Source organism: Ruditapes philippinarum, unplaced genomic scaffold, assembly GCF_026571515.1.
Source record: "Ruditapes philippinarum isolate M1 unplaced genomic scaffold, ASM2657151v2 ctg3409_1_1_1_1, whole genome shotgun sequence".
Classification (NCBI taxonomy): Eukaryota; Metazoa; Mollusca; class Bivalvia; order Venerida; family Veneridae; genus Ruditapes; species Ruditapes philippinarum.
This window is the reverse complement of record NW_026860332.1, coordinates 36,588-52,427: the sequence shown is the minus strand read 5'-3', so window position 1 is coordinate 52,427 and position 15,840 is coordinate 36,588. Positions and strand designations below refer to the sequence as shown.

The 15,840-nt window shown below is 34.7% G+C and overlaps 1 protein-coding gene across 1 annotated transcript; it reads right to left on the bottom strand.

Moving 5' to 3' along the window:
• Window positions 1–1,419: 1,419 nt before the first annotated feature.
• On the bottom strand, window positions 1,420–12,333 carry LOC132759682 (carbohydrate sulfotransferase 15-like). Its single transcript, XM_060751496.1, has 8 exons — window positions 12,092–12,333; window positions 10,066–10,247; window positions 9,408–9,636; window positions 7,628–7,732; window positions 6,317–6,473; window positions 4,356–4,500; window positions 3,138–3,288; window positions 1,420–1,796 (listed from the first exon to the last, which is right to left on the bottom strand). Exons 1-8 carry the CDS (start codon window positions 12,186–12,188, stop codon window positions 1,618–1,620), a joined length of 1,245 nt encoding a protein of 414 aa, XP_060607479.1. The 5' UTR covers window positions 12,189–12,333; the 3' UTR covers window positions 1,420–1,617.
• Between the last annotated feature and the right edge of the window lie 3,507 nt (window positions 12,334–15,840).

Sequence of the window (15,840 nt, the reverse complement as noted above, 5' to 3'; positions counted from 1 at the left end):
TATAAGTCATAATTTTATAAGTTTACATTTTCTACAAATTTTAATCCTTATTTCAGCAGTCTGTTTGCACTAAGTAAACATTTCGCTAAGGTACACTATTGATAAAATCAATGTCCATTATACCGCATTCGGGTTTATATAAACAAACGCTAAACAGCGCGGCACTTTAAAGGGATTAATTTTGACAGTTAAATGGACCATTGTCCGCACATCTGCTCTAAAATAAACAGGACGCCAAACCTCGTGGTGACTTCAATGGGATTAATTTTGACAGTTGAATGGGCCTTTGTCCGCACATCTGCTCTTAAATCAACACACGCCAAATAATGTAAACAAGCTAGCCTTGGCACTTGAATAGACCATTGTTAAAGTATTCGTACCTAAATAAACACACGCCAGACAGTGCGGCAACTTTAAAAGGATCAAATTTGACATGTTTACTTTGAATTGTCCGCCCAGTCGGCCTTAAATAAATAGACGCGCGACATGTTGGAGCTTGTTTTATTGCATTGGTGACGTCATCAGATCCAAGCATGCGCATTAAGGGATAGTACTTTTAATATTGGAGTCATTTCGTTGCTGGAGCTTAAGGAGTAAAGAGGTACTATTTTTATTAAATGTTTATAAAGAAATACTTAAAATAAATATGTTAATAACCTTATTTGAAAATGTATAAGATAAATTATGTATAAAGGGTGATATTTAAAATATGAAGAAATACATTTAAGTTACATTAAACGTGTATTATAGAGAACATTGATTAAAAGAAATAATTAAATCAGTTGTCAAGTACACTGTACGCAGTGTGGGAAATATAAAAACAAAGGGAATCATTATTTTTGCCATTCAATTTTAAAATGCTTGGATACTAATTTTATCTCCCCGTCTTGGGCCGAGGACCTGACCCTCAATGTCCGCGATTCACGCCCTAGATCGGGTATACAAGTCAGCTCCGTATACTTCCGGGAGATTAAAAATGAATTTCGAAAAATAGAACGATGATGTCATTCTAAAAATAGAATCCAATATGGCGCCGCGCATGCGCAGTCGTGGCGTTAAACCGGCGCCTATACTACTATTAACGTTTATATTGGTTATTTGATATAATTTCAAGTTCCATTGACCTAATAAGCATTTTTCATATACAAAAGAAATCTATATTAGTTTGAAAATAAAAATGAGCCGCGTCACGACGAAACCAACGTAATGCGTTTGCGACCAGTATGGATCCAGACCAGCCTGCGCATCTGCGCAGTCTGATCAGGATCCATGCTGTTCGCTTACAAACCCTATAACAAGTAGAGAAACTGATAACGAACAGAATGGATCCTGATCAGAATGCGCGGATGCGCAGGCTGGTCTGGATCCATGCTAGTCGCAAACTCACTGTGTTTCTTTTGTCATGACGGGACACAAATGGCTTTTAGCGACTCTATCTCTATCAACTCCGCTGCCCCGCACTTATCAGCACTGGTGCCATATGAGGGAACATTGTCGTGACCTCAGTTGGGCTCGAACCCACGGTCCATGGGTTTTAAAGGCAGAAACCTTAACTACCAGGCAATCCGTCCGTTGAATATATGTATGCCACATTTTACGACATTGATCACATATTCACTATTCATACATAAAATTATCTCCAAGTAAACGAGATAGTTCAGTATTATAAGGCTTATAAAATCGTGACAACATTTCTTTGGTTTCCGGTAACATTTCTGTATGTTTATTCTTTTCTTTTCTCTCGTTAATTTTCTTTTGTCCAATTATTTTCTTCCATAACTCTTGTTTGGGATGGTCTGAAACAAATATAGTGAATTATATTGGCAGAGAAATAATAGAAAATCTTCAAATGTCAGTTTCGTTCAGAGGTTCATTAATATTTGGGCTTTAACTTTGCTTATTACAGATACATTTTGGTCCAAACTTGATTAGAGCTTCGGCAAAAGATTCGATTTGATCTCTTTGTGTAGTCTCAAAAGTAGTTAAAGGTGTGCAGGCAGTACACTCTATATTTAGTTCAGAAAGACCTATTGACTTACATTATAGGAAATGGTCATACGGTATAAGAAATGACCCTACATCATAATAAATGGCCTGATATTACATATTCAAAGCAATGGCCAATGACCCTGCATAACAAGAAATGGCCCAACATTTTTAGAAATGGTCATACTTTATAAGAAATGGCTCTACATTCTATATCATAATTAACAGCTTGGTATTACAAAAATGACACTATATTATAGAAAATTGCCCAACATGATAAATAATGACCATGCATTATAAGAAATGGCCTACGTTATTAGAAATGGCCTATGTAATTAGAAATGGCCTACATTATTAGAAATGCACTTCGAGATAATCAAATTAGCCTAATATGTCTAATTCAGTCTTGTTTTCTTGCATTTATTTGCGGCGTAAGAATTCGATAAATATGCCCTTATGGGTAATTATGCCAGCCGTTCTCTGTTACACTGGAACCCAATATAGAAAATAATTGTGACGTCATACCTTAAAACAAACATTAAAATATAATTGGAAGTACCGATTCAGCTCTTACTTCGGTATTGTAGAGCCATTTTAGGCACATTTTGCCCACGAAACAAATATTCTTTCCTTATGTAAATGTCCCCTCTGTGCTTCCGTACAAAGGACACACAATAACATCCTTAATATCAGTATCGCTGGATAACGATTAGTACTTCGAGTTCGATACAAAGTATGAAATCACTATGACTGTACTAATTGCATGCTGGACCACATTCGTAACGGATCACATTTGTAACACATGTAACGAATGGGGATCGCATTGGCAACAGGTGTTACAAATGTGTAGTGGAAATGAAGCACATTTGTAACATTTGTCACAAATGTGATCAATGCCGATTGGTCATGTGTCATAGAATCACATTCGTAATAGGTCAATCTTAAAATGCAAAATTGGAGTAAAAAAGCATTAAGTTATATACTATGAACGAATACACGGGCGGGAATACAGGCAGACGGACGGACAAACAGACAGACAGACAGATGTATATCTCCATGCATACCGTAATACGTCACGAGCAATCCTGGGTCATATTATATGAGTCTTTAAAGAACTGACGCAAATATTGTATACACCCACCATTACTTACCAACTTCTAAAAATTTGAATACCTCTTTCATCGTCTCAGAAATATTCATTGCGAAGTCCTCTGATTTTATTACTTTAATTTGTTCCTTCGGAAAAACTCGAAAAAAGTCTTCGACATAAATATAATACATACCAACGAATAGACGTATTTCCTGCAAAAATACAGCATGAAAGAACATGATTATATTATAATGCGCATAGTTTCAATTCGACATTGTTAATAATAGACAATTAAAAAATACCTGACTTTAATGATTGTAAATTTAACAAATATACGAATTACTTGAATGGTTGTTTATTTAGCCAATAGACACCTGGCTTAACTGATTGTAGCCGAAACGTACAGATACGCACGCACCATGAATGATTGCAGTTTTAATTAATAATCAATCTAAAAGTACCAAATCGTTATGTAATAGAAAGAGCACCGAAACACGAGGCTATCTGATTTGTACGAGGGGGCGTAGCCCCCGAGTATTAATCAGATTGTCGAGTGTTTTGGTGTTCTTTCTCTTTTGTATCATAGTCAAACATAAAAACACGTTTCCTGTTGTCACAATATGAAACCCCGGCAAAAATGAACCAATGAACGAACATCTGAATATGACATTTCTGTCGCTTTCCCTTTCTCTGCCGTCACAATATGTAAACCCCAGCAAAAATGAGCCAATCAATGGGCATACTCTGGAGTGCGGGTAACTAATACCCGCACTCCAGTTAACGCACTGTGCATGTATATGTATACGATTTAACCCTGACACATTTTCAACAGAAAGGTCTCCAAACTATGATACAAGACTGTACTAATTGCATGTTGGACCAATCTATTAAATAATCAATTATTTTATCAATCTACCTGGCTGAAGTAATTTTGGCTGAAACAATCAGATTCTCATGCCCCTTTAATTTAACAGATACATGGCTAAAGTAATTGCAGCCAACACTAATAGATAAGCACTGTACATTTTGCTCGTTCTTAGGATGCATGGGTCTATCCCGTTTATTAGGAATGCTTATTCAAGAATAAGTTATGATTATATAAGAATAATTGAATTGAACTTAATTCCATGACAAACTTTCAACTAACCATTAAATAAGGTTTGTCGCAAAGTGATATAAACACATATATTGTCATCAAATTTTTAATGTGATATAAATGATAAGTTTTATATAAAGTCATTATATAACAAAGAAAAAAAATATTAAAAAAATATCTTACCATAAATCGACATAAATATGCACAATACTGTAAACTGCCCTTCCTTAAGCAGTACCTATGTTTCTTAATTGAACGAGCCACTTTGGCATGGAATGTACGAGCACTTCCCCCTTTCTTGTTAAAGTACAAGTAATCAGAAAATGCCCTGAAAATAGCAAAAACAAAAATGACAGTGAATTGAAGCAAAAACCAGGTTTGCGTCACAAGTTTATTTTGTTAACAAAAGATACCGCCATTCAGTAAAATGTCACCAAATCCCAAAATCTTGAAAATATGCGTCAACTGCAATGGTTTTCTATCATTTTGTGATGATTTTACTTGAATCAGTTGAGAAATGTCAGAGATGCATATGGTCGACAATTGCTAACACACACCGATTTGACATTCAGTTTTCCATAAAAAATCCTGGTTCAAAATGTGGTATGAAAATTATCATATTTCACTCGTGGCTTCTGCCACTTATGAAATACTTATTTTTCATACAACTCGATGAAAATAAACCCTGTATTTATAGAAAAAAATATCCTCTATTTATTGAATATTGTTGATCTGTATTTATTTGATGTCATTTGGTTAATTAAATTTACATTAAGATGGTGATATAACACATTTTTTTTGCAAAAAGTTAACTTTACAATGGTCATATGTTGTCTAACCAATAATAAACACAATCTCCCACGCAGTGATCTCCCCTTACAGGATTGGATTAGATCTCTGCCATCACACCATTTTTGTCAAGACTTTTGACGATATGAATTTTTTCAATTTTGATATTTATTTTAAAAAGATTCTACACTAAACAGAAATGATTTTCTTTCAATTATAGCGACCAAATTTGACACCAGAGCTCAAGTTATAATGTCGCTGTTTATTACCACGGATTTATATTATTGTTTGGTTTTATTATTAACCTGTCAATTACATACTGATTACACGGTCGATGCACACAGTATATTAATCTTCGGTAGATGTTCGGTAAGTTCCGTGAGATTTACGCTGTACGATGGAATTTAATTTAATTTGTATCTCTAAAATAAGTGTACTCAGCGTTATAGCGCAATGGGGTAAATCACGAGTTTATAATCTAAGTGCCCAAACGTGTTTTAAGTTCGAGGCCGCGTTGGTCCATGTTTTTTTCTTATTAATACTTTAACATTATTGAATCTATAATTATATGATTAATATATGTTGTTCGTTTTTTTATGTTTTACTTAATTTTGTTATGTGTATACTCTTTTTAAATAACATGTTTTTAAGAATTCATATTTAAAATTAAAACGGATTAAAATCAATAAATGTCTTTTCAATGCCGTAAAACACACTACAAATCTGTTCCATTAAAATACACTGCAAAAATAAAGAAAGAGTACTAAAACAATGGCAACAGTAAGGATCGAACCACAGACCTCTCATTTATCAGGCATTCTCTTTACCGACTGTCCTATTGTGAATTAACGAAAACCTTCACATAAAGTTGGCGTGACTTTCAATCCATGACTTATATACTCCACATTAATTCTCGTAAACTACACGGACCAAACCGAAGTGGGATCGATTATTTAAATGAGTCCTATAATGTATTTATAATTGACAGGTTAATAAAATCAGACTATACTAATATAAATCCGTGTTATTACAGATAAAATAATTATTCAATGATTTCATTGGCGTATCCACCATCTCCACACAATCATGTGATAAGACCATCATCACGTGATTTGTGTGGTCACTGGCCGTAGCGTCACCGGTGCGCAGAGTTTGAACTGACGTCATACGGCGTACACATTTTCCTTTTATTTCTAAATGCCGTTCTTATACCGTATTCTAAAGCTCTCATGAAAGCTAAGCCTTTGCTCTATAAAGAAATAGCGGTATTCATGTTAGAATTGTATCCTCTGAACACAGACAATATTTGATGACTGTCAACCGTAATGTATTTGCACAACCTGTCTTAATTTTACCTTAATGTAGGGTTTCTTAACATGATGATGATTTTGGCATTTGGGTTCAGATCAAATATAACATTGGCATTGGTAGATGGAGGTAAAGTCATGTTCCTTTTCATACGTGCATTTAATAGGTTCCAGTTGTCCCATAAAGTCGAGCAACTACAGTCTCCTGAAGAGAAACAAACATTTAGAATGGTCATTTATCTACTTCACCACAAATATTAAACATTAAAAATGGCCATAAATGAAAATTCTTGTTTCACGAATAGTCAATGGTTATATAACTCATATCCCAGCGATATTAAACATTAACGTGGTGATATAACTCATTTTTCGCAAATAATTAACTTAACAATGGTCATAAACCTGCTGTCTAACCAATAATAAACCAAGTAGTCGGTTTATGACTATGCACTAATGACTTTTGGTATCGGGCAAGGTGCAAAGTACTAGGATAACGAACAAGGCGCTAATGACTTTTGGTATCGGACAAGGCGCAAAATACTTGGTACTATATTGGACTAAACGCAAATTACTTGGTATTGGAATAGGCGTCATCACTTTGCATTGAAATAGGCACAAAATACTTGATATCGGACTTGATACCGAGTAATCGAGATTGGACTAGGCCCAAACAGGCGCAAAATACTTGATATCGGACTAGGCGCTAAGCATTTGGTATCGGACTAGGCGGCCATTACTCGATATCGGACTATGCGCAAAATATTTGATATTGGACTTGGTACCAAATACTCGATATTGGACTAGGCGGCAAGTACTTGGGATCGGAATGGGCGGCAAGTACTCGGTGTCGGACTATGCGCAAAATACTTGATATTGGACTTGGCACCAAGTACTCGATATTTGACCACGCGCTAAATTCTTGGTATCGGATCAAGCGCTAAATTCTCGGTATCGGGCTAAGCGCCCAGTACTCGGTATCGGACTAGGCGGCAAGTACTCGATATCGGACTATGCACAAAATTCTTGATAGTGGTTTTGGCACCAAGTGCTCGATATTGGACTAGGCCCTTATTAATTGGTATTAGAATAGGCGCAAAATACTTGTAATTGGACTTGGCGCCAAGTACTCTATATTGGACTAGGCCCTAATAACTTGGTATCGGTATAGGCGCTAAATACTTGATATTGGACTTGGCGCCAAGTACTTAGTATCAGACTGTGCGCAAAATACTTGCAAAGTTCATCTGTGTACCAAGCTGTTTGGCATTTATCCATTTTTAAGTTTCGGAATAAATTTAGCATACGACAAATTCTAGCAGTTGACCCGTTTCGCAAAATGCAAAGTGTTGAACATCTTACCAAATATAGCATTATAACGGCCGTTCTTCTGTTTTGAGGTGACTATGTCTTTCTGTACTGCAGAATCAAAATAACGTAGGTAATTTGACAGTTTGCCATACTTTCCTGCAAAAGAAGCCTTCAGATATATATATCAAAGAATGAACACACCACTTTTATATTTATACATGCAATAAATACAATATGGAAGTACAGAATTTACCTGCATTCCGTCATTGAGTCTCATGTCACACGCAATTTTCATTGATGAGCATTTGCAAATTAAAGTATTAGAAAGTTTCAAAAATAGTATCATTACTTGAGTATGAACTAGGGAGTTTTTCCAGAAGGGGTCATGGCGTGATTTTCATCATCTTTTTTGTAATTTTCACTTAAAAATGTAAGTTGTCATTAATGTTCAGATAAGTTCGGCATTCGGCATATCCTGGGGGTAGGGAGGGGTGGGGGGTGTAAGGGTTCCCGAGAGTAATATAGGTTTCCTTCTGTCGGGTCGTATGTATGCATACGATACATACATAACATATAGAAATCTAGAAATGTGTTCAAAGAATACGGGTGCTCCTGCACTCCATTATTTTGTCAATCTACTGACTCTAGGTCAAATTATTTGTTTGGCTACACGCGGCACATGTTGAAAAATTTGCTAATCTTATTGAGTCAAGGGCAAAAACTCTACAAATACTGAATAAATCGACAAGCAAACCCCCAGGTACTACTCATACTGATCAATATTTCGAACTACAGGTCAAATTCATTTTGAGCTATGCATGAACAAGTTGAAAATTGCAAACTTATACATATATAAGTCAAGGGCAATAACTGTACCAAAACTGAAAAAAATGGACACGCAAAACCCCATTTGCACAGCTTTACATATTGATCAATATCTCATGTCAAGTCGGTTGATTTCAGCTGCAGCACATGCTGACCAATAGCTCGGAAAAGTTTAATTACTCAAGGTCAAATATTTTTAGGGTACACACGACAAGTTGAAAAGTTTGCAAATTGTTTCTTACTCAAGAACATTAACTATTAAAATGCTGACTTAATTCACAGATGAAACCCAGGTGCACTACTACGCATGCTGACAAACATTTCTGTTAACTTTCTTGACTCTCGGTCAAATAATTTATGAGCTACATGCGACACAAATCAAAAATTGCATATTTTTATTGAGTCAAGGGCAAAAAAATCTAGAAATACTGAATAAATCCACAGGCGAAACCTCAGGTGCACAAGTACACATGCTGACCAACAATCCTGTTAACTTTCATGACTCTCAGTCTGCCATTGTTTGAGCTACATGCGACACAAATTGAAAATTGAAAATTTTTACTAAGTAAAGGGCAATAACTTATAATAAATGACAAAACAGAAATAATCAACAAGTAAAACACCGCAGGTGCACAACCACACATGCGGAACAACATTCCTAGGTGTACAACTAAACTTGTTGACCAACATTTTCCTGTAAAGTTTTAGGACTCTATTTCAAATACATGTACTTAAATTAGAAAATTGCAAATTTTTACTAAGTCAAGGGCAATAACTCTGACAAAATACAATTAATCAACAAGCAAAACCCCAGGTGCACAACTTCACATGTTGATCAACATTTCTGTAAATTTTGTTTAATGTAGCATAATCACTTTTAGAGCTACATGTGACACAACGTGAGAGCGGACGGACGTACAAGGGTCTAAATCTAAATTCCCCCCTCAAAATATATATATAATAGATAAAAATAAAGATAAAAGAAATAAAAATATTATAACAGTACCTTTCTGCATAAACCTTGTTCTTGCTATCCAGTGGGGTTCTTTAATAACTTTATCTGATATAGAGGGGTGTCGTATTAGACGGCCACGCAGATCGCTGGTCCCGGCTTTAGGAGCACCAACAATGTAGAAATAAGGGAGACAGCGCAGTTGACCTTCACCTTGGTGGAAACTCGCCGCTTGTTCGTGCCAGCAAGGATTCTTAAAATTTTCAAGGAACAGCAGTTTACTCTGTGAAAATACAACCCATCAAAATGTACATTAAACACAACAGTTCAATTAGTTAGAAAAGCAGGAGAAACATCGGGAGCAAATGAAACTAAAGTTTAAAAGTGGAACTTGCAGACTCGGTTTGATTGAGTCCAATTTGCCTTGAGTCGACTCGTGCTCTGCTGAACCCGTTATTGTTGGAACTGGTAGAGTCTACAGAACACGACGTAAGTTGCCACCCGCTACTCGAGCTCGGCTCACGGACAAAGAAATTTTTGCTATATAAGACTTTTCTGGCCTCATTTTCACAAAGTCTGGCCTCGTTTTAAAGAGGTCTAGCCTCGTTTTCACAAAGTCTAGCCTCGTTTTCACAAAGTTTCATGAATCTGGATCAGGATCAAATGGGAATTAAATTTTTCCCAATTATTGAAAATTATAAGGAGTACTTACTGTATTTTCAGGTGTGGTATCTATTCGGTAGAACGGCCGCTCTCTGCTAATTGTCAAAGTTTGTTTTAATTGGCTTTTTGTTGTAAAATTTTGTTCCAGACGATTTATAGTGGTCAGATTTTTATTGAGGTGATACGTCAAAGATGTTGCTGCCCCTCTGACTTTTTCTGTGTGTTGTGAACCTTATATATAACACAAACAATACAACTGAAAAGAACAATCTTTCTAGATAATTGTGCATGCATACTTTTGTATACATAATATACAAAGAGTTGAACTGTAGCTCATTTTGGCGGAAAAAAATGAATACAATCGTTCTTTAATTTTCTTATTTTATTACAAATTTACTTCTTTATACTATTAAATTCATAATATAAAACAAGTAAATCTCTAAAGAATAGTCTATACATGGAATTTTAAGCCGTTAAGTGTCAAGGTATACACAGGTTTTGAGATTGCGTGATTGAATATCTATTTTGTAGGAATAAACTTATTTCACGAACAAATGTTGGAAAAATAAGCTATTGTGTGAAGTACGTATGCATTTGATATTGTATTAATTATGACATTATACAACGTTTAGTCATGTATATTCCCAAATACTTTATATAAATAAGGTTGCAATGGGTTTTCGCGAGTTTATAAATAACACTTTAACAGCCTTTGTAGATAACATCAATATTTCTCAATATTTTATTTATTAGTATATAAAAAGATATGAGCCGTGTCATGACAAAACCAACATAATGGGTTTGCGACCAGCATGGATCCGGACCAGCCTGCACATCCTCGCAGTCTGATCAGGATCCATGCTGTTCGCTTACCAACTCTATTACAAATAGAGAAACTGATAGCGAACAGCATGGATCCTGATCAGACTGCGCGGATGCGCAGGCTGGTCTGGATCCATGCTGGTCGCAAACCCACTATGTTGGTTTTGTCGTGACGCGGCTCAATTATTTATTCTCAAGCATCAGAATCAATGACTAGCCTAAGAGTGTACGGTTATTTCTACAAAGGTTAATGACAACAAAGAAGACGAAACGAAAATTGCATCGGAAACCCGGAAATTACATATAAAAATCGAACTTCGTTTCAATCTGTATAACACATGGGAGACGAAAATGAAACAAAGAAATTAGAGACGATATTTGGTGATTGGTAATTTGAATGAATAGAAGTAACTTTTCTTTTTTTATTACTTTTGACATTTAAGTTATTTATCAATTTCAGCTTTGCTTTTCTCTAAACAGCCTGATATTGTCAGAATTGTCAGCAAAAATAAAAAAAAAAAAAAAAATAAAATTGTGGTACCACATGGGGAAAATTCATAAAAGGTAGTTTCGTCATTGAAAAGTGTGAAATTATATTTTGATAATTTTCACTGAAAAATTATCAAATACAATTTTCACGGATAAATCAGTAATCCACTGAAAAGTGGAAAATTAACATGCTTTAATTACTAACACGAAGTAGATATGTTATGTTCAAAACTCTACACACTACAGGTGGTCACAATATGAATATATAATGCCATCTAAAAAATGGCATTTTTTTAAAGAAAGTACCATCTTTGCTTGACCTGTATGTAATAGGAAACGCAGCTTCCTGTACATAAATTATTCATTCTTTTAACATGTTTAATCAAATTAGACATATTCAGTAAGAATTTTATAAATTTCAATAAATTTCCGTGATTAAAATATTTCACTCAAATAAAAGCATAGTGTATCTTTAACATAGACATAAAGTATCTTTAAAGAAACAGAAATAGGTAGATGGTGATTTTTCTCAGATATTTGAATTGATTGTCGATGGTTTACTTTAAAGTACCTCAACAAAACGACAATAAAAGAATTAGACTTGTCTGCTGGTTGAAAGGAAGGGATGTTTTTGTTCTTCATGTATTCACTGTTATCGATGGTTCGCCTTAAGATGTGAAGAAAAAACACGGAAAGTGACGAAATATGGCGAAGTTGTACGATATTAAATAATAATGGTATATCTTTTTTAACAAATATCTTACCCATGATATACATGAATGAAAAGGTTAGAACGATGCACAATATAAGAACACTTCCGAATGTGACGTAATTGCTCCATACCTTTCCCGATGACGTCATTGTGCACGTTATGCTCTGTTTGCGTTTTAACGTCACAAGAGATGTGGCATCACACACCCTGGATATATACCTTATCAGGACTGTTTCTTTTACTTATCACCTCCCTGCTTAAGTTTTTTCACGGGGAGGGACTGTTACACGAAGGATGGAGTTCTTTTGATAACTTGTTTGGAGTTCTTATGAAAACCGTCACGGGGTTCCTGGAAAACGTTATGGATTTCTGTGGAAAACATTTCTAAATACTTGTTCTTGGAGAACTCGCATGAAAATTGGTCATTTTTACCTTTAAATAGGGAGTTTGAAATGCTAAATTAAACTTTGTTAATTAAGCTTGCCCTATTGTATTATGTTTCAGAAAAACCTTTTATTCCATTTTTCATCGCCTTTTTAAAAAAAATATGGTAGTTTTGAGAAAAAATTCCGAATCATTTGTGATCTTCTTCGTTACTATACTTAATTACATAATTATAACGCAGAGTTGCTAACATAAAGCCCATGCTAATAAATTTATACCCGGTTTTTCAAATGTCAAGGATTTATTGTGATAAATATGTCCTGGAGTTCTTATGATAACTTTTGTTACTGCCAGTGTATTTTTTGTGCTTAATTACGGTCCGTTTAATCGTATTTGGTCTCTAAGTGTGTAAATCATTATTTAGCATAGTGCGCTTATCATTTGCGCAAACATTTGGTTATATAACGATGGTGTAGAGTTTATTTCAGTTCAAGAGATATTTTTCTTACCTTCGTTTCTTGTTTTTTGTGTTTTATGTTTATTTTTTTGGAACAACTGAAAACATACTTGATGTAGAGCATTGACTTACATCATAAAAATACGCTTTGAATTTAATACTCAAGCATGATTTCTTCTTGTATACATTATTCCTGGCAGTTTAAAGTAATTATACTATCGGTCTGCCTAAACAAATTACATGTAAATGGTTTGCAGCAAAATAGGAAGACGTATGCACTAACTTTGTCTAAATTTAATGAGATGGGCGTCATCTTTAGGTATTCAACGGATATTTTCATTTCTAAAAGGTATCAATTTTTGTCATAGAAACGTATAAAGTTATATGACAATGATATGTTTGTTAAAAATAGAAAGTAAGTTTTTAATAATATAATTATGTGAGTCACCGTAAGGTTCATGCCGTTTATCGACCTTGTTCCTTTCTCTATTAAATCCAATGTAGCCTCACGTGACGTACAGAAATCTCCATATTTCGGAAAATTATTGCATACATTTTTCTTATTAAAAATGGAGTCCTTCGGGCATTTCCCTTATATAATCCTAGATATGGAAACTCTGCAACAACTTTTGCTGTAATTGATAACAAAAATATATTGTCGAACTTCTTTCGCTCCAACCCGTAGTGCACATGCCAATTTGTTGAAGAGATCGGTAGTGATCGGTTGATTTGTTTTTGTATTAAAAGATCATACATTTCGCGTGCATGTGTGTGAAGGGTATCCGGTTATATAGTTGTTGTTTATGGTATAAAATGATTAAAATTACTTAATTACTTAAGTAGCCCCTTTTGTGGGAAGCCCAACTATATATTATCTGCTTAAGAAAGGCGGTTGCTTTAAACATGTAACTGAATAAAAAGTGTAAGTTTTAACAATATTTGATTGGCGGTTTAAGCCATGTTACTGCTGAATAATGGTGACCGCTGATTCAAGTTTACTTGAAGATAACCTATCACATGTCTATCCTTTGTAGACTGTACACCAAAGCAGTTTCAAGATCAATCTTTCTTAAAAGATTTGAGGTATTCTGACAGCCGAATCCTGAAAAAACGTCAGTTACCTAAAAATTTACGTGAAAAAATTATTTACATACCAAGCTATATACTGAATATTAACTTAAGGTTGTCATCATAATAACGATATGCGTGTCTATTATATCTCTGTAGTTGCTGTAAATTCAGCGTTTACATATCAAAGGAACTTATGACATAAAACTATAGTTCACGAACAGTATACACAGACACATTAAGTGCATTCGTTCGGTTTTATAATGTCAATATGAACTCGCACAAATTTGATATATTTGATAATTATCTTTTGAACTAAAACACGCTCAAAACCAACATTATATAACCAATTTTTGTGTTAACGCTGAGCGTATTACGTTTCATGATGATTTACACTTATTGACTAATAAAATACGCTTAAACGGACCGTAATTTAGCACAAGAAACACACTGGCAGTAACAAAAGTTATCATAAGAAATCCAGGACATATTTTGAGATATCACAAGAACTCCGTGACATTTGAAAAATCGGGTATAAATTTATTAGCCTGGGCTTTATGTTTGCAACTCTGCATTATAATTATGTAACGAAGAAGATCACAAATGAAAAGGTCAATATGTACGAATTAATTTGAAAATTTACTATAAAACTACCAGATTTTTTTTTGAAAAGGCAATGAAAAATGGTCTAAAAGGTTTTTCTGAAACATAATACATTATGTAGAGCAAACTTAAATATCAAAGTTTAATTTAGAACCTCAAACTCCCCATTTAAAGGTAAAACATAATCATTTTTTATGTGAGTTCTCCAAGTATATAGAAATGTTTTCCACAGAAATCCGTAACATTTCCAGGAACATCGTGACTGTTATCATAAGAACTCCAAACAAGTTATCATAAGAACTTCATCCTTCGTGTAACAGTCCCTCCCACGTGAGTTTTAATATTTACAAAACATGATTTTTATGTGACGTCAATTGCGCTTATGTTAGCGTTACACTATAGGCGAGTCAAATAAAATTGACTCTTATTAACAGTTTACCCTTCTTATTTTATATTATGTGATAAAAAGATTATTATATTCGTGTAGATTCAATACTAAATTTATTGAACTCGTTGAATAAAATAATATTATGCTCGACAGAGGCTCGCATAATATGATTTTATTTAACTCGTTCTATAAATTTAGTATTAAACCTACACTCATTCAATATCCTCTATCTAAATAATTTACAAAATCCACGACACATTTGTTAATTCTTCCATCTCCTTCTGAATACAACAATAATAATATGCTGCTTTTTACATTGCTATTATATAATATTTCAGTTAGTAAATTATCAAAAGTTTTCTTAATTTTCAATGGTGGCTGATATGTGCCATTGGTGTCCCCGTGACACCGCCAAGCTAAAAGCCGATAATTAAAAAGTGGCGGGGAGCAGAGCGAAAACACGCTAATAAACGAGAGCGCGGGAAAAGTTTAATAAATAAAACTTCGCCCGCGGGGTCACAGAGCGAGCTTTAAGAAATAAAACGGCGGGCGCGGGGCGAGGTTTAATAAATAAAACTTACGCTAAAAAACACTTATTAGTGGGGGTGCTAATAAGCGTCTTTCCGCTCCACACCGCCGCCGTTTTAATTCTTAAATATTGTCCGCGACCCCGCGGGGTGAAGTTTTATTTATTAAACTGCGCCCGCCGCTAATTAGCGTGCTTTCGCTCCCCCCCCGCCATTTTAACTTGTTTATTCTCGACTTTTGGCTTGGCGAGGTCGCGGAGCGGAAACACGAATGGCACAAATCTGCCACCATAAGTTTTATATCAAAATATATTTTCATGTAGCTCACAGCCATTCAATACACCGAACAGTTGGATTCAAGTTGAAGGCGTTGT

Coding starts and splice junctions, on each gene's coding strand:
- LOC132759682 (XM_060751496.1), bottom strand. CDS start 12,188: ATGACGTCATCGGGAAAGGTATGGAGCAATTACGTCACATTCGGAAGT. Junction 6,474..7,627: donor CCGTTATAATGCTATATTTG/GTAAGATGTTCA, acceptor GTTTCTCTTCAG/GAGACTGTAGTTGCTCGACT. Junction 3,289..4,355: donor CATATTTATGTCGATTTATG/GTAAGATATTTT, acceptor GTATTTTTGCAG/GAAATACGTCTATTCGTTGG.